The sequence below is a fragment of the Meriones unguiculatus genome, chromosome 16, assembly GCF_030254825.1.
Source record: "Meriones unguiculatus strain TT.TT164.6M chromosome 16, Bangor_MerUng_6.1, whole genome shotgun sequence".
Lineage (NCBI taxonomy): Eukaryota > Metazoa > Chordata > Mammalia > Rodentia > Muridae > Meriones > Meriones unguiculatus.
This window is the reverse complement of record NC_083363.1, coordinates 15451793-15470098: the sequence shown is the minus strand read 5'-3', so window position 1 is coordinate 15470098 and position 18306 is coordinate 15451793. Positions and strand designations below refer to the sequence as shown.

At 42.4% G+C, this 18306-nt stretch overlaps 1 protein-coding gene across 5 annotated transcripts in view; it reads left to right on the top strand.

Annotated features, from left to right (window-relative positions):
• The window catches only part of Fam13c (family with sequence similarity 13 member C), a 104872-nt gene that overhangs the window by 83827 nt on the left and 2739 nt on the right, over positions 1 to 18306 (top strand). For 3 of the 5 annotated variants that reach the window (XM_021653392.2, XM_021653388.2, XM_021653390.2), the window contains 5 exons: positions 4549 to 4630; positions 6299 to 6501; positions 13694 to 13789; positions 15043 to 15239; positions 16496 to 16597. In XM_021653392.2, the coding sequence (XP_021509067.1) occupies positions 4549 to 4630; positions 6299 to 6501; positions 13694 to 13789; positions 15043 to 15239; positions 16496 to 16597 (680 nt within the window). The remainder of the gene's footprint in view (positions 1 to 4548; positions 4631 to 6298; positions 6502 to 13693; positions 13790 to 15042; positions 15240 to 16495; positions 16598 to 18306) is intronic. The other 2 variants (XM_021653389.2, XM_021653391.2) reach the window with 1 other exon arrangement.

Below are 18306 nucleotides of genomic sequence, written 5' to 3'. Positions count from 1 at the left end.
AGCTGCTTATATTTACTTTCTCTCTTAGTGACCATGGAGTAGAGAAAATTCAGATTCGCAGAGAATTGCACAAAGATAGTGGGCCTCTGGCAGACAGCCCAGAACGGCTTGTTATTAGGATAAAATAGAGCAAGGGAATAGTCTCTCAAACATCTTGAAATATTTACAGGCTCTCTAAGCACTGGGCACAGGGGCAATAGGAACATTCCTGTGAGTGTGTGATAAGTTTTGGGGCAGAGGGGCCAGGAGGGTGATTGTCCATTTCCCCCTTCCTATCCTGTGTGGCCTTGACTTCACCGAGATGGTGGTTTTAAGGAATGGTGTTTAGTTTTATAGAAAGGCTGCAATGAGATGTACTTTCAGGACTGTCTGAACAAGGATATTGTAGCATCCTTTCGTTCATCAGTAATGGCTACTCTCTGTCCATGCATGAGGGATGTCTCTACCTATTGTCTCCGCCTTTACCCCAGGACCACTGAAGACTTCTAAGTAGCTATGAGCTATCCTTTGAGGCTTAGAGCAGTAAGTTAATGATGAGGAGGCTTGAGCAGAGGGGTCATAGGATCCTTAGTGTCCATTTTGTTAGCCCCAGTGTTCCAGAAGGAGCTGGCTTCCTTTTTGATCTGCTGGAGTTTACCCATCACACCACCATCATGGACACTGCAGAGTAACAAATGGGAGTTCTATTTTTGAGCCTGTGAGTGCTTCTGAGCTGGCCATTCCTGAGTCAGACTGTTGTGCATCACAGTCCAACACATACCCTCAGCAGCCTCCTGTCTTTGGACATGCTACTTTCTGTTCCAAGTCGTGCAATCAGTAACTGAAGTGTGAGGATACTGTTGAAGGAACCTATGCAGCATTTACTGCAGTGTTGGCTATGAAGAGAGCAAAAGATCCTAGGTGTCACTGACTGTTTGCACAATGCCAAGCAGGCTCCATGACAGGCTCTGTCTTGAGAGAAAATGAAGGTGGCTTGTGCACATTAAATGTGCACGGGGTCTCCATCTGCGCTGTGCACCTGGGTTATTTTTCTCAACTATTACAGCCACCAAGAGCTGCCTATTTTATTTAGAGAATTACTCTTGGCACTTTTCACCCTATCTCGAAAAACTTTAAAGGCAAGAGAGGAAGCAATCATCGCCCCCCCCCCCCCGTCTCTCTCTCTCACACACACATACACACACAGAGAGCAGGGGTATAGATGCTAGAGCGGTAGGTGGAGGGAGCTCATGCTAATTGCTGTATCAGTGTTTATCTTTTTGTTGTTGTTTTTGCAGTCAGCACCTTAGGCATCCAAGGAAACAGGACATCCCCTCATTTCTGTTGTAGGGTGTCAGTCTGTCGCTAAAGGCCTGGCAAGCCACCTGCCATGTGTAAGGCCTACTTTCCTTCCCATCAGCTGGACAGTGGTATTAACAGCCTCTACTGGTAATTTCTGGACCTTAGCTCCTGTTGGGCATCTCTGCTTCTGTGATGTCTTTCCATCTCTGCCAAATGTAGACCTGGATGGAATGTCTCTCTCTGTGTCTCTTCTTTCTTTCTTTCTTTCTTTCTTTCTTTCTTTCTTTCTTTCTTTCTTTCTTTCTTTCTTCCTTCCTTCCTTCCTTCCTTCCTTCCTTCCTTCCTTCCTTTCTTTCTTTCTTTCTTTTTGAGGCAGTTTTGTGTGTGTGTGTGTGTGTAACCCTGGCTGTCCTGGAATTCACTGTGTAGACCAGGTTGACTTCAAACTCACAGAAATCTACCTGCCTCTGCCTCCAAGTGCTGGAATTAAAGGTGTGTGCCACCACCATCTGGCTCAGATATTTACTCTCAATGACAGCCAGCCAGACTTTTTCTTATCCAATGGCTGAAGAAATGGCCCAGAGAGGTGAAATGAACTCTTAAGAGTCATACAACATAGAATCTAGTTAGGACAACCCGAGTATTTTTATAGCCAATCAGAACAATCAGAAGTCTTTTGAACATCGGTACAAAGTCCCAATTTATTTCTAATATCAGAGATCAGACCTCTACTCTTGCCTGATGCGTCTAAAACAAAAAGGGGGAACTGTAGAGAGCTGCGTAATGCCGCGCCTTAAAGATGGAGCTGGTTTCCGCCTTCCACCTTCCCGATGGTGAGTGCTCTCTGTCACAAACAACTCCACATTTGGCTAAGGCTGAGGATCTGGCTTGCTTCCATGTATGTGGACCTATCTGCATTGCCTACGTGGCACGCTGGGGTTGGCTACCCAGAGGCTATTTAAGCTGTGGGCTGGCTTTCCCCAGGGTCCGATGATTGTTCAAGGTTCCTGAATAAACTGCATTGGAAAAAAAAAAAAAAAAGTCTTTCTAAAGTGTCTTATGAACCTTTTTTTTTTTTTTTTGGTTAGTACAAATCTACCACAATAGTATCTGCAATAAGATATCTGACTGCCTCATTTTAATTACCTATCTCATAACAAATCTTATAGTAGTGAGTTTGTCTGACTGTTAAGGTGCTCCACTAGACATTTCCATTCAGACACAAAGAGGCCTGAAAAGCTATGGCGAATGTGTGGAAACTACTGTGATTTGGAAGCCATCTCCCTCACAAGCTGAAGTTAACCTTATGAAAGCTCCTCTAAGAGCAGAACAGCAAAAGGAAAATTCATTTCTGCACCTGGTTTTAGGCTTTCAAGTACTTTGTCCTCAAAATTCAGTCCCCAATTCCTCTTTCATCCCGTGGGCATCTTAATATCCTGGTGTGTCCTGTATATTTCGTATACTCCTTCGGTGGTGTGTCGGTAGATTCAGGGACGCGCTGTTTTCCTGCATAGATGTGCCCTTAGACTGGAGAATTCTCTGAGGGTTCCAAGAGACCAAACGTAAAGACCGAAAGTCATGGCAAGACAGCTAAACCCAAAGAGCTAGGCTACACTTCCGAATCCTCGCACATGACTTCCTTCTGGAGACTGTGGTAGGGACCACACTAAGCCATATATGTGCATATGTATGTGTACATTTATTTCCTCCAGAGGGAAGGCTTGGACACTGTGTCACTGTCCATGGTTCTGACAGTCTAGGGTTCTATCGTGGAAAGGACAATCTCCCATTCCATCTTCTTCTGAGGAAAAAAAAAAAACCCTCTTGATTTTCCTTCGGCCTTCCTTTCCACCTTGATTTTTAGATTGTTTCTGTGTCACCCCATAAGTTTCTAAATCATTCCATGTTCTCAGTCAACACACATTCTCGCTTGTCTGGTGATGTCACAGAGCACTGTTACCTCCTTTGACACTGTGCTTTCCATCACCCTGCACCCGTCGTTGAAGACTCTCATCTCGCACGGGTGTAGCGGGTCTTCAAGGACTGGCTGCTGACAGCGCAGGCACTTCTCCCTGCTACCACTGTGCAGAAGGCATCCTGAGCATCCCAGAAGAGTCCCTTGTGTACTCACAGGTGGGGCAACCATCTTCGCCCCGCTTTTAAGTTAGCATGGTAGCTGTGGAGGAGGATATTCAGTGTGGTCTGTGGTATACAGGGGTAAGGAGCCTTGGCCACCTTTATCTAATGATTTCTCTTTTCTGGGGACAGTTCACTTTTGTGCTCTGAGCAGGAACTCAGAAGTGAGTGATCTGATTGGCAGAGTCACGCGTCTCCCTCCTGTGTGTCTGTCAGTGAAGACACATTCAGAATCCCTTTGAAGGTTTGGAGATATTACTGCTACCACCCACCCTCTGCTGCTAGCGAGGGTAAGCTGGTAGCCGGTAGCTAACACTGATGGTCTGAGTTAGCACTCCTGTATTGCTCGGTGTGTACCTGGAGCTGTCCTCAGTGCTTTGCAGATATTAATCTCCCACAGGAACTCTGTGAGAGAGATCTGTAATCCTCACATTTTTAATATGTGAGACAATAGAGCACAGAGAAGTTAAATAACCTGTCCAAGGTCACACGCATGATTAAGTTTCTCTTTATTGCTAGCTCAGTGGGATTTTCATTTCTAGTGATTCGAAGTAGGGCTGATCCCCGATGGCCTGGCTATCAGGACATTTGTCAGGTCTCAGAGAACTTGGGGTCTGCTTTCTTGAGCTTTGAGAACATGACTGGTGTGTACTCAACCTCCCTCCTGGGCCACATACAAAGTAGGAAACATTCACTTTTGTACTATCACCGTGTTCATCTCCATTGGCAGAGAGTATGGCCTGGAAATGAGGTATGAGCTGTGGGTGGCCTATGAGGTGATAGAGGATGGACAGTGGGATGCACTGGCATGTGTAGGATGTGTGAAAATGGGTTGGGTATCTTGGCATGCTTTGAAATAATGCCCATGCAGGAATGAAAGCCGAGAACAATTCCACTTGCTGGAATTCTGCCCCGACGTCCAGCTCAGTGTGTCTCTGAGTTAGCTGGGTGGCTCAGCTGCTTAACATTTCTGTTTTTTGTTTTTTTTTCTCCTTCTCTCCCCTTTTATGCTTTCCCTCCATTCTCCTTAATTCACCATCCCCCTCCTTTGTCCCTCCTCCACTTTCTTCCTCCCCTTCCCCCTCTTCCTTCCTCACTCCCATCCACTTCCACTTTCCTGTTCCTCTGTAGCCATCACACGGTGACAAGACTTCAAACCCTGAAGTTCTGAAATGGATGAATGATTTGGCTAAAGGTCGAAAACAGCTCAAAGGTACGTGTCTTTCCTCTCAGAGGGGGCACCATTATAATAGCATAATGTCAAGGGCAACTGCAATCCATTTCTGCCTGAGCCTTCTTGAGCTTGAGTTTCTTGCTTAGATGAGCTCTTTTTGAGTTGACTCTATACATCATTCAGGCCCTTTTAATAAACCTCTTTACAAGAGACCTGGGACCTCCAGCCAGTGCGTGGAGTTGGTTCCTAAGATTGTTGGGAACACAAGTAGCCTATGGAGTTCTCCACGCTACGGTTTCACTGTCCAGGTGAGCATGATAAGCCCTGAGGGAAAGTCATGTGGCTTAGAGCTGTTGAGCCAGGCAGACAACTTGGCTGCCTGCCTCTGGGTCCAATGCTCCTTTTCTTTTGTTTCTTCATGGGATGGTAGTTTATTATTAATGCTAAGGACAATTACTGTGCACTCATGAACTTATTTCCTTCCTCCTCCTTTTCTGCAAATCAACACTTAGATGTATAGGGGATGGTCCAACATTCTGGAAGTTTCATGATTGAGAAGTAGAAGGGAATAGTAACATGATGGCACTAAACTATAATATCGTAGCATGCTTCTAAAACATGCAGTGTTTAAGTTTCAAGCCAGAGCTTGGCATGGTGGCTTACAGGCTCAGTATTTGGAAGGCTGAGGCAGGAGGACTGTTAGATTGGGATACACAATAAGTTGCAGCCAAGCATGCACTACAGTTAGACACTGAATCAAACAACAACATAAATGAAACACAAAGCCAGAGCTCAAAACTAAATGAAGAAAATGAGCTATATTGTATAATTGAAAACAAAATCAGTATAAATGGTCTTACTCAAATTCAACTTCTCCTTCCCATGGCATGTTCTATAATGCAATTCCCTGGTAATTCCCATGTGTGTTTTTAATTTTCAATCATCTAAGGTTGCATAAAGCCCCATTGTCAGAATGGTGGGCTCTGGATTTTGAAAGTTAACATTAGTGGGTAGAGAAATATCTCAGGTTTTAAGAGTGCTTGCTTCTCTTCTAGAGGACCAAAGTTTAGTTCTCAGTAGCCATGATGCTGGGTGGCTCACAGGCACCTCTAACTCTAGCTCCTAGGAGTTGTGAAATCATCTCCTGGTCTCTGTGGGCACTCACACGGCATTACATACAACACACACATACACAAAGTTAAATCTTTGCGGGAAAAGAGCATTAGATAAAAATGTGAAATGTGTCAAGTAGGGGCTGGAATTTCCAATGCTCCTCTCATCCCTGCTGTTTCCTCAGTTCTGTAAATAGAATGCATAAGCACCTGTATGTCCAGAGGCCTTCCTTTATACACAGCTTTTACCATGCACGCCAACAAACTGCTGCACTTAGAATTTCAAGTGCTGTAGTAAGCAACAGTGGAAACGTGGGGGCAGTGGGGAGTAGTCTTCTTCCAGAAGTCTGCTGCAATTCACACCTGAGTTCTTGTCTCATGGGGTTCTCCACTCCATAAGAGCCCAGGCTCTAGAGCTCTGCCTGGCTCATTGAGTGCTTATGATACTGGTTCAAGGTTAGGGTTGACTTTGCCAGCTGGAAGCCATCACTAGCATTGGTCATACCTAAAAAGGGAATTCATGAGAACCTCTGTATTAATTTGGGACAGTTAGTCCTTCCAGCTCATGGTAACTCAAGGCATTTATTTCTCTTAGAACTAAAGCTGAAACTGTCGGAAGAGCAAGGGAGTACTCCCAAAGGCCCTCGGAGAAACCTGTCCACTGAACAGCCTCAGGTCCCCAGAGAAAATGGCAAGTTGGAAGCTGTGGGTCCCGAGCCAAGCTCCTCTGGAGAGGAGACTTCAGATGCTATGATGCTGGAGAAAAGAGAACAGATTCCTCCCCAGGATGACGTGAAGGTACCCCACCACATCAGCATGGGGGCGGGGGAGGTAAGGGCATGCTTTGGACCACATATCGGAGCGCTTCACCACCACAGCCACATCTTTAGGAGACTGCCTCTAGCGCTTGGACCTGTTGGGTTCCTGGTGGGTTAATGGCTGTGACTTGGGAGTTTTGCTGTGCGATTCTAGGAGGCAGGATGCCTCCTGTGCTCCACAAAGTAAGTAAATAAACCCAAGTCTAGGGAATAAGCCTATTACTGGTAAAGAAAAGCTCTAATATAGGCACTTCCCCATGTGTTAAAAGTCTGACAAAGAGGGGAGAGTAATAAAGAATGTCATGTTCTAAGAATAGAACTTATTTCCAGGGGGTGATAGGTTGGGACTAAAGATTTCAGCTATAGGCATCTTAGTTTTGATCGAGTTGTCAGGTAGGTATTAGGATACATAAGTCTGAGGCTTAGCAAAAAAAAAAAAAAATGTATTATATTTTATAAAGAAAAGCAGCACTTACCTGGGTAATCTCTCCTCATGCTGCTTATCTGTGTTTCCATTTCACTAAGGCCATGGGAGCTTTCTTGACGTCCCTCCTGTATCAAAGCTGAGGCTGATGTGGGTGACCTCTTACTGACTGTCTAAGAGTGGTAGTCACCTTGTCACCTCTCTATCTTACATCATTTTCTGCCTCAACTCATCACATTTCTTGTACAGGACTACTTATTGTTCATAGCATCATAGTGCTTATACATAATAGGTACTGAATATATGCTTGCTTGAGTGAGTGTCCCAATGCACAAATGACATTCAACTCTGGAATGAGGTCCTGTTGAGAAGTGTGATGTCTCTATCCATTCTGCCATCCATGATAAAACGGGATCATTGACAAGATCTCATAAGGCCCCTATGGTCCTGTCTTAGTTTCTTCACTAGGACTTGTGTCCACATACATATGAGATTACATTCACCACCATCATCCTTTTCACCTTTACATTTGAAAAACAATCAAAGTGTTTGGAGTAATAAAGGGAGTTTAGTCATGGTTGGGTCACAGGCTGGTATGTTGTTTTTCACGTATGGGTAGTCTATTCCCCAATCCCCAACCTTCTAGGCTTTGATGATAGCCAGCAGATAACTTGCATCTACACATGCACACTTAGGCATATCTGGGATTTCCTATTTATTAGTATTTCCAAGGGACTTTTTTATTTTATAGTCATTTTGTCCATAACTGTATAAACATCTTATTCAGTATTGATATAATCATTGATTATCAACATCCTCCTCTCAATAGCCTACTCAGCTATTGCCTAGACTATTGGCACCACCTCCCAATAGTCTATTCAGACATTAATTAATCAGTGGATTAATCCATTGATGAGATCAGTAACCTCATGATCCAGTCACCTCTCAATAGAGCCACCAGCTGGGAACCAAGATACAGTACAGGAGCCTTTTGGAGAGACACTTTGTAGCCAAACCATAATAGTTGATGATTGACAGACAGTTACACATCTCCAAAAGGATTCAGATGTTTGTTATAAATCAAGTTTGGGTAAATCAAGATAGAGGAGTCCTGTGAGCACTGCTGTCCTGGACTCTCACTCTGCTGAGAGTTGGGATATAAGAAGCAGTTTAAATAGACAAGGATTTTGGTAAGTACTATGCACGGAACAAAGTAGATGAATGTCAGAACACAAAAGAAACAGTCTTTCTTGAATAGGATCATTAAAAGGCCGAAGTTGGCATTTAATCAAGGAGCTGGGCAGGCCAAAAAAGTAGCAAAGAACATTCTAGATAGAACTCCCAAGCACTTAGGGGTAAAAGAGGGAAGGGAAGAGCTTTTTGGTATACACAAGAATCTCAGGGCTGAGGGCTGAGATATGGGGCAACATGAGATACAATCAGAAAAGCTGTGACAAGTGGAATGACACTGGACCTTTCAGGCTGTAAAGTGGAGTAAGGGGTGGCTGAGTGGTAACAGAAAACCAGTGTGAGGTGATAAACATTTAAAAGATCAGATTGCTGTGTGAATCAGGGCAAATGAGATGATGGAACGGGCGGCTTGATCAATACAGTGACATTAGTAGAAAGACAACAGACTCAAAGGATATTTTAGTTGGAACAAAAGCACATGTTGAAGCCTTAGACCAGTGGTTCTTAACCTTCCTAATACTGTGACCCTTTAATATAGTTTTTCATGTTATGGTGACCCCAACCATAAATTACTTCCATTGCTACTTCAAAACTGTAATTTTGCTACTGTTATGAATCGAGGTATAAATATATGATATGAAAAATATTTGATATGCGACCGCCAAAGCGGTCTGACCCACAGGTGGAGAACCACTGCCTTAGAGGGCAGAAAGAAGAAATCCATGGAGACAAGTCAGCTTACTGACATATCAGAACTATGCGAAGAGGCAGATTTTGGAGCAAAGATGACAATGTTAAGAGGTAACATATGCAGGGCCCATCAAGTTTAAGAGCTTTGAGGAACTGGGCCACCAACCCTCCGAGTTTGCACAGGGTTTTCATTGAGCCCGGAAAACTGTCAGTCCTGGGAAAGCTGGGATGGTCAGCTGGCCTTCTGAGACAAGAGTGAAATAAGTCTGCAGAAGAACCTCAGTGCTTAGAAGTCAAAGAAGTCATCCGTGCAGAAATTCTGCATAAGCGGCAGAAAAATCTTCTATCAAACACAGTATCTACTGAGAGGCTTACTGAGTGTCAGAAGCCTCTTCAAATAGACCTGGGAGCTTTACACTAGAGCTGGGCCTTTTTGATAGGGGCTGTCTGGAGTGAGATGTGCAGGCTTTGATGGCACATCTCAGTACTGCTCCAGAGAAGTGCAACACCGGGAACCATAGGGAGCCATGGGTGGGTACCAAGAGGAAGTTCAGAGGCCACGGCAGAACTCAAGGAAACAAGACTATTGCATCTAGCCTGTTTCCTGCCTTTTCAACAAGGTGTGGCACGTCAGTTCATCTAGTTAAGCGCAGTCTCTTCAGGCCTGAGCAGATGGATGACTTCATCTGGCCTTCTTGCCATGCTCCTAAATCACATTAGCTATAAAAATTCCACAGCAAGTGATTTTATTTCCCCCCAGACTTTTAGGGAATATCTTGCATTGGTGTTTAGTTGGAGCTCATACTGAAACCTATTCTACAGAGCTCGTACCATAAACCCTACAACAGCTGTTCTCACCATGTGGGTCATGGCCCTTTTGGGGTTACATATTGGATATCCTGCATATCAGACATTTATTTACATTATGGTTCATAACAGTAGTAAATTTACAGTTATGACACAGCAATCCTTTATGGTTGGTGTCACCACAACATGAGGAACTGTACTAAAGGGTATTAGGCATTAGGAAGGTTGAGAACCACTGCCTTACAGTGGCCTTGCAGGGTTTAGATATTGTGATTCAGCCATTTTCTCCTCCTTTTATGTAGGGATTTTTTTTTTTTAAAAAGAGCTAATCATTAGAAACAAATCTATTTTCTGTTTCTACTAATGTTACCTTTTGATTTTTGTTCTGTGCAAAGAGAACCTCATTGAATAAAAAAATGGCTTACTAATAGCTTCCATTGTCTGCATAAAATAGCCAGAGAGAGCTTTCCAGGGTAATGGGTGTCATTTTCTAGGCCAGTATGTACAGATAAATCCCCAAAGGTAGTTATTGCCCCTCACCCTTCTGTTGTAGTATCAGGAGTAAATGGAAGAGGAGGTTAAGAGAGAGAGAACTCCAAGCAAACATGATTTGGCAATATTTGTTGGCAGCTTGCTTGCTCTGCTATGCTGAAAATTCTTTACTTCCCTTGCGGCTCACATTCTTAGGTCCTGGCATTGCATCCTGAAGAGACACTGCCATTCCAAACTGCCGCAGAGTGGCCAGCCCAGATGTTTTCTTTCTGGTCCTGGTCAGGAGGTTATTTAGGAAAAAGCTGCTGTAACTCTAGCAGATTTATCCATGTGTTTGTTTTCCTTACCCTGTGGAACTGTTGTCCTAGCCTCTTTCTCAGAAAAGCACAGGAACTTTTAAATATAATCATGCCCTCTACTTATCCTTGAGCTTTCTCTCAAGGAGATATGCAAAACTGATGTTTTCCTCTCTATATAGGAAGGGACAGGAAACTTTTAGTTTTAGGAATCAAACCTGTCAATATTTCTCTATGTCTGAGACCCACATGTGGGCTGGCATCACATGCTCCTTTCCGTTGGGAGATTAGTCACTAATGATCCTAGGAGTAAAATCATTAGCATTGAGAGGACTTGTTTTCATTGTATGTGCACTTCAATTTTCATCTCATGTCTGGGGAAGATAACTTTCTAAGTAGCATTCTCATTAATTTTTTAATTGCTTTTTAAAGTTTGTTTGCATTTTTGTATTTTTAATTTTTAATTAAACTGCAGTTACATCATTTCTCTCATCACCAACTCCTCCCATGCTGTTCCAGTCTCTCTCCCGCTCCCTCTAAAACTCATAGCTTCTTTTTCTTTAACACACACACGAACAAATATGTAAGTACAGTGCCAAGTCCATTTGGTGTTGCTCATTTGCATGTTTTTAGGACTGACCACTTGGCCAATTTGGGGGGGGGGGTCATCCCTATGAAGACTAATTCTCCCTCTCTCAGTATTTGTTAACTGCTTGTAGCTCTATGTTGGTGTGATGCCCTGTGAGATTTCCCCTGTCCATGTTGGCATAACAACTAGTGTCGCCACTGTTCTGGTCTTGTCTAGGCAGCCATAATGTTGAGATTTCATGGGTATAGCCTCCAGGTTATGTCTAGAAGACACAATCTTGCAGCAGATGTCCTGATCTCTATTCCCTTTTAGGATTCTCCTAGAATCTGAGGTAGAAGGGAAGGACTATACAAGGTAGAAAAGCCACAACCAAAAAATAGACCAATGTTTTAAGTCCATTGTCTTGTAAGTGATTTCTATAAAATTAAAGTCTCAGTGAGGTACTGAAGGGAAACAAACACACACACAAAATGATTTCATTGTTTTCTGAAGTTACATTTATAGTCTCCCTCTTTTTTTTTTTTTCTTTTAATGCAGTTTATTCAGGAACCTTGAACAATCATCGGACCCTGGGGAAAGCCAGCCCACAGCTTATATAGCCTCTGGGTAGCCAACCCCAGCGTGCCACGTAGGCAATGCAGATAGGTCCACATACATGGAAGCAAGCCAGATCCTCAGCCTTAGCCAAATGTGGAGTTGTTCATGATAGAGAGCACGCACCATCGGGAAGGTGGAAGGCGGAAACCAGCTCCATCTTTAAGGCGCGGCATTACGCAGCTCTCTACAGTTCCCCCTTTTTGTTTTAGACGCATCAGGCAAGAGTAGAGGTCTGATCTCTGATATTAGAGATAAATTGGGACTTTGTACCGATGTTCATTTAGGTGTCATCCACCCAAAGAGCATCAGACCCATCCGATACCTTTTTCTCAGAGGCGGGACCTGGGGCATCAACCCGCATGCAATCAGACTTGCTCTTCTCTGGGTCGAAAGCGGCTGACCCTGAGTGCAGTGCTTAGCCTCGCATCCTGAGCATAACATTTTAGCTTTTTATGGTAGCCAACCATGCTTGGGGAGAATGTCCTGCTTTAATGGCTGTAAAGGCCTGGACTACATATTGGCAGGATTTGTGTACATATGTGTATGTAAAGATATTAAGAAAATGCTTAAAGAGTGAATTTGGCTAGAAAATTAAAGGCTCTTAAGGTTATGAACCAAAACTAAAAGGCTTCTACAGCAAATTATCTTTCTACTGAAAATACACATGTATCTTAGATTATACCCTTGAGTTTGTGTATATATATTCACATAAGAAGATCATATATAGCTGGGTAGTGGTGGTACAAGTCTTTAATCCCACCACCGAGGGGAGAGAGGAAGGTAGATCTCTGTGAGTTCAAGCCCCCACCACATATGGAGATTACTAAAAGTTAGAGTTTTTAACCTATGAACTTCTTAATAATCAGAATAGGAATGTGGTAGATAGTGGTAAGAAATTAAAGAAATATGTGGTGGTATTTGAGGCCTCAGTAAACTTATATTTGGGCAGGTAAGAAATGAAACAGAAGCTAAGGTCCAGACAGTGAAATAGAAAGGTTTATAGAAAATGGAGAGCAACATGGACCAGGGTGGCTTGTAAAGCTCATGGGGATGGAGCATCGTAAGTTCACTGGGGAGCTATTTTCTTTGTCTCAAGTCTCTGGAAAATCTGGCAGGTAGAGCTAGTTAGCATTCTATTGTGTGTACTTCCATAAAAGACATGTGAGTGACTATATACCTTGCCCTGATGAGAATAAATAATGGGTTGAGAATAGAGGGACAGCTGTGTGTAATGAGTATATAGCAAACTCATGTATGGGATAGTATGTGAATATATGGGGGCCCAAGGAAGAAGAGGGGTTTGGCTATTTTGGATAGACATGCGGATAAACAGACAAGACACAATGAACTTTTATGTATAATGTCACCTGCTAACAATGGTGCACAGGGATGAGTCACACAGCAGATGGGCACAGAATGCAATTATACTAAGGTTGGGAATTGTTTTGCTTGGAACTTTAGCAAGTCAGTAGAAATACCTGTCTATCTTTGGAATAACCTGGAAGGAACTCTGAAACTCTAACCCCTTTGTTATATGGGTAGGAAATTGAGGATTCAAGAGTCAAATGTTTTGTCCCAAGTAACTAAAGTTTATATGGAATGAACTAGTAAGGCAGTACATATTCTATATGTCTAATAACGGAGGCCTGTACAGAGCTGGTGTTTGTGAATGATCACAGAGGTTCAGGAGAAAAAGTGATTGGTTTTGACTAGTCACTTAAAAATAAAATAGTTTTGCAGACTATTCATGTTTGGCAGACTCGTCCACAACGCCTTATGGTCCTATTCTCTACTTGCTCTTATACTTTATGGGTTTCGTAGGAAAAAAATGGTGTGCAACAGACACCATCTTTTGACTTCCTTTTTATTGATTGCTGTTGCATTAGAGTGTTATGATCCTCTGAGGCTTCAAACGTTACCTGTTGTTATTTTTGCCTGCTGGAACATTGCCTTAGGGAATGGGTAATAGGTCTGTGACAGAGTATTTGTCAATGTTGTATGGGTTCTGGGATGAATTCCTAACATGAGGTGGGTGTAAGGAGACTATTATCTGAAAAAAAAAATTTTTTTAAATTTTTTTTTGCAGGTAGCTAAGCAAGACAAGAACCTTATAAAACCTCTTTATGACCGATGCAGAATTATCAAGCAAATTTTGTCAACACCATCCCTTATCCCAACAATTGTAAGTAAAGATGGCGGCCCTAACTGGAAACCTTGACTAGCACCTAGCATCAGTGCTATTTAGTACCATGTCATAGTCAGCACCACGAATGTTACCAAGTGGCCCTCCTAGCTGTGTATACTATGATCCCAGCAGCTACTGTGGTCTTCCCTAGCCCAGTTCTGTGCCTCACAGTGATGGCTAACAAACTGCTATGAAACAGAACAGACAAAACTTCCTTGGGGCCACTCTTAAAGTTTGATTCCATTTCTTTACCCTCCTCTTGGGCAAGGAAAAAGCAAAATAGGTTTCACTGTGGCATTGTCTAATTTTTAACACAGCCCAGACAAGACAGAACCTCTCTGCCTTTCTGTGTGTGGTGGTTAATAAAACTGCTAATGCATTCTTCGAGATACTCAAACATTGTTTTGATCCCATCTGATCACATTATTCTAGATATAAATAAATTCATGTCAATAAAAAGTACTAAAACTGAGTTAGGCTCAGTTGTTTTCTTAAAACAGCTTTAAAGGCAGACAGAACTAGGAAAGCACAACACATTCTGCTTCATCAGTTTCAAAACAGCTATCAGTATAAAAAGCAGCAAATGTTAACATATGAATTTAAATTTACTTGAGTATATTATAATTCTGTATTTTAAAGACTGTTAGGAGAATTATAAAATTGTCTAAAATGTTCCTTTGAGAAGGAAGAATGGTTTAAATGGGAATATGCCTTTCAAGGTTGAAGAAAATCTTTTGGCTCTCATAATTACTGGAAAGGATAAAGAATAATCACTGCTTCTTGGCATTCTAAACTTGTCACTGAACTTCTGAACTTGTCACTTAACATCATCCTGTATTGACTGCAGCCTGCGCTGTGTCTTGAGTGGGCCACTTTTTGAATAAGATGTCTGTAGAACATTTTGCCCTAACCCACGTCACTGCGGTGAAGCTAGAGTGCAGAGGGTCTGGGGAAAGGGTGGACCCACCTGGGTGTACAGTTCAACCTAGTCCAGGTCCCAAATGCCTATCTTCCTTGGCTCAGGGAATATAGATAAACTCGAGAAGCACTGTAGCCCAGCATGAATGTTCTTTTCGCACTGACTCCTGCAGGTTTTTAATGAAACTGACAAAGGGCTCTTGGTAGTTTCCATTCTGGTTCTCAGCAGCTGTATGGGCTGGGTGTCTACTGAGTTTTAGGATCTTGCAGTCCTCTCGAATGCTCAAGGGACATGTAGCACTCTGTGACTATTTGACTCTGTTTGTGACAAGCAGGAGGAAGAGGACTCTGATGAAGACTGTCCACAGAGAAGCCAACAACCTTCTTTACTAGCTCCAGTGTCCCGCCTTCCTGTCAGTGATCACCTCACCTATCCTGAGACAGAGCCCATAAGGACCCTGCTACCAGATGAAAAGAAAGAAGGGAAGCAACCAGCTCTCTCCATGTCCAACTTACACGAGGCCACCATGTGAGTGAGCAGCCTGAGTGTGGGCTCTCAAAACTCCTGGCTTGGGTACCTTACTTGTACGTTAAAAATTCAACATCACTTCAGAGTCTAAAGTGTTGGTCTCCAGCAGAGAATAGACCCCAAAAAAAGTACAATCCAGTTGGCTTCTTAACTGGAAAATATAGAAGGCATAGCTGTGAAGAGCCACAGTGAAGTCCTATATATGTCATTAAGTATTGATGTGCAATTTACTTGGCTCTTCCTTTTCAGTTGTGTTCTGTTATTCATAACCCTTGTAGTCCTTAGCATTGTAAGAGGAAAGCTGGCTTTTGAAATATTGGACCCAAAGGAGTAAGATTAATAGTGGATCAACAATGGCAAGAGCCTTTCTTTTCTTTTCTTCCTTTATGACATTCAGATGACATAGTATTCCAGATGGGTAATCACATTGGCCACCAGTCAATGAGTGGGTCTTTGTCTGGTAATGACTCCTCAGCTAAGAACTGTCTAGACTTTCATCATCATCATCATCATTATTATTCAGTAGTTGGCATACCTCTTGATCATGTGATAACAGCCCACACTGTGAGGTCTTTAATATGCATTATATAGTCTTCTTCATGTGTCTCCCAAATGGAAATGAGGCAAACCCAAAGACAGTGTACAATATTTAGGTTGCTGGGAAAACAGAACGTATCTTTCTTTTTTCTTCTATTCTCCCTAACCATTGAGTAGTCACTGTAAAGAAGTCATTCCTAAATTTGTAAATCAATAGACTTGGCATGTACAAAATGCCTATATATAACTTTAGTATTCAGTCTATAGAAGCATAGACAGATTCTACCATGAAGTAGAGCACAGTGGAATGTCATCACTCCCCTGGTTCAGTTTTATTCCACAAGGGTTTTGTCCTTCTCCCACATTCTGAGGATATATTTTTCCTTGTGTCTCTTATTGTCAACAAACATTGGTATGTATTCCTTACATGAGTGCTCCCTCCTGTCATCTTGTTATAGCACCATAACATCACCATTTCTTATAGCAGTTCAGTACACTGCCCTTTCCCTTTGCCCGTGACACTGTTAATGTTAGGGTAACACCAGGCTTATGTGCTGCTCCTACACCAAGGCCACATTTACAGTGTGTGCCACACTTACTCAGACATTCTTCCATTTCAGTCATATAATGTGCCCATTTTGCTGACCTGATACAATGCAGGCATGATCATTCAGTCAGGCCAGTGCTTAATGATGCCAAATGTGTTTCACCTGATACAGGCCAGTCCTTCTTGACCATCTCCGAGAAACTAGGGCTGATAAGAAGAGGCTACGGAAAGCCCTGCGAGAATTTGAAGAACAATTTTTTAAACAGACGGGAAGGTAAGTGTGAGCAGAAAAGGTTTTTTTTTTTAATGCTAATATTTCCTAAAGAATTATAGTTCAGAATGAACTCTGCTCTGGTAGGAACAGTGGTAAGATGTAAATCCTAGCTGAAGATTGTGCTTTCTCCAATGCAATACCCCGATGTTTTATGGGATGTTCATGATAACAGCTGTCAGGTTTAACATCAGCCTTTACAAAATGAAAATTGAACTCTGAAAATGTTTGGTATGCGCGTTTCATCACAACGACTGAACTTACCTAGGCTTCTTAAAATTTTATTTTTCAGCCCTTGTTCTTAGAGTGTTAGTTCCACAATTTATTCTTTACCTATTACATGAATGCTTTCCTAACTATCTTCTCTAAACTTCACATCTATCTTTGTTTTTTATTCTAGGGTTTAGTCAAAAAGTTCATAGCTATTTTTCTCTCTCTCGGGTATTTAGTTGGACCATCTGTCTTCCTATAGTTTTCTCTCTCATCCCAGCTGTTACTATACACTCATTAATTTAGTGTTATTTTTATTGTGTTACCAACAAATTTCTATATATAAATCAGGTAATGAATGTTAGTGTCTTTTGGAGAAGAGACAAATTACTTAGTTGTCCTCAATCTCTGTTTACACCAAAAAAAGCTATGAAATGTTTTGTCTCCTGGGATGTTGGAAAGCTATGACTGTGATATAAGACATTAGTTTTCTTTCCTTTCTTTTTTCTTTTCTTTTTTTTCTTTCTCTCTAGTTTTGTTTTTTCAGGTTTTTTGAGACATGGTTTCTCTGTGTAACAAAGCTCTGGCTGTCCTGGACTTGCTTATGTAGACCAGGCTGGCTTCTAAATCACAGAGATTTGCCTATCTCTGCCTCTGCTACCTGAGTGCTGGGACTAAAGGCATGCACCAACACTACCATGCCTGGCCTGGGGACATTAGCCTTAAACACCTCTTGACACACACACACACACACACACACACACACACACACACACACCTCCCGCAGTGTTTCCAGTCTGCCACAACTGCCAGAAGATTGCAATGCAAATGTCCCAGCAACAACAAGATAAGTTTATTTTTTTTTCAATTTTTAAAAGCTAGATTGTGTGGTCTTGAGCCTGAGCTTGTAGATAACCTCATTGTGTAACGGTTGGACACTCTTGCAAGCACTGCTGCAACTCTCTCAAAGTCACAAAGCTTCTAAATGGCAAGATAAGCTGAGGTTCTTCTTACTAAGACGCTGCCTTTCTTTCTTGCCTTGCTGTCATTTTCTCTTAGCCCATAGGCTGCTATAAGGGAGTGGGGCAACGCTAAAGCACCTTGAGACATCCATGCTCAGCGTGCTTGCTTCATAGTCCTTGGGAGCTTTTCTATTTTGCTCTCCATTAACAAGAGCTCACCAGGTGAGAAACTGGCTTGGTGAAGTCATAGGCTCCCAGGTGCTTTGCATACACATCAGACTTGCATTAAAGTTCCTCTTTAAAATTATTCAGTGGGAATTTTTCATTCGGTGAAATATTTGAGATGGTTTCAGGATTTTGTATTTAAATAGTCGTTGCATGAAAAATTAACCCCAATCAGGGTTAAGACACACATACAGTCTTTTCATCACCTTCAGTTTCCTGAAGAAATTTGCATTTTTACTCATTCAAACACAGGAGTCTACACTAGATTCTGAGAGGTTCCAGCGTACCAAGTCCTGCCTATGGGATCTATCAGTA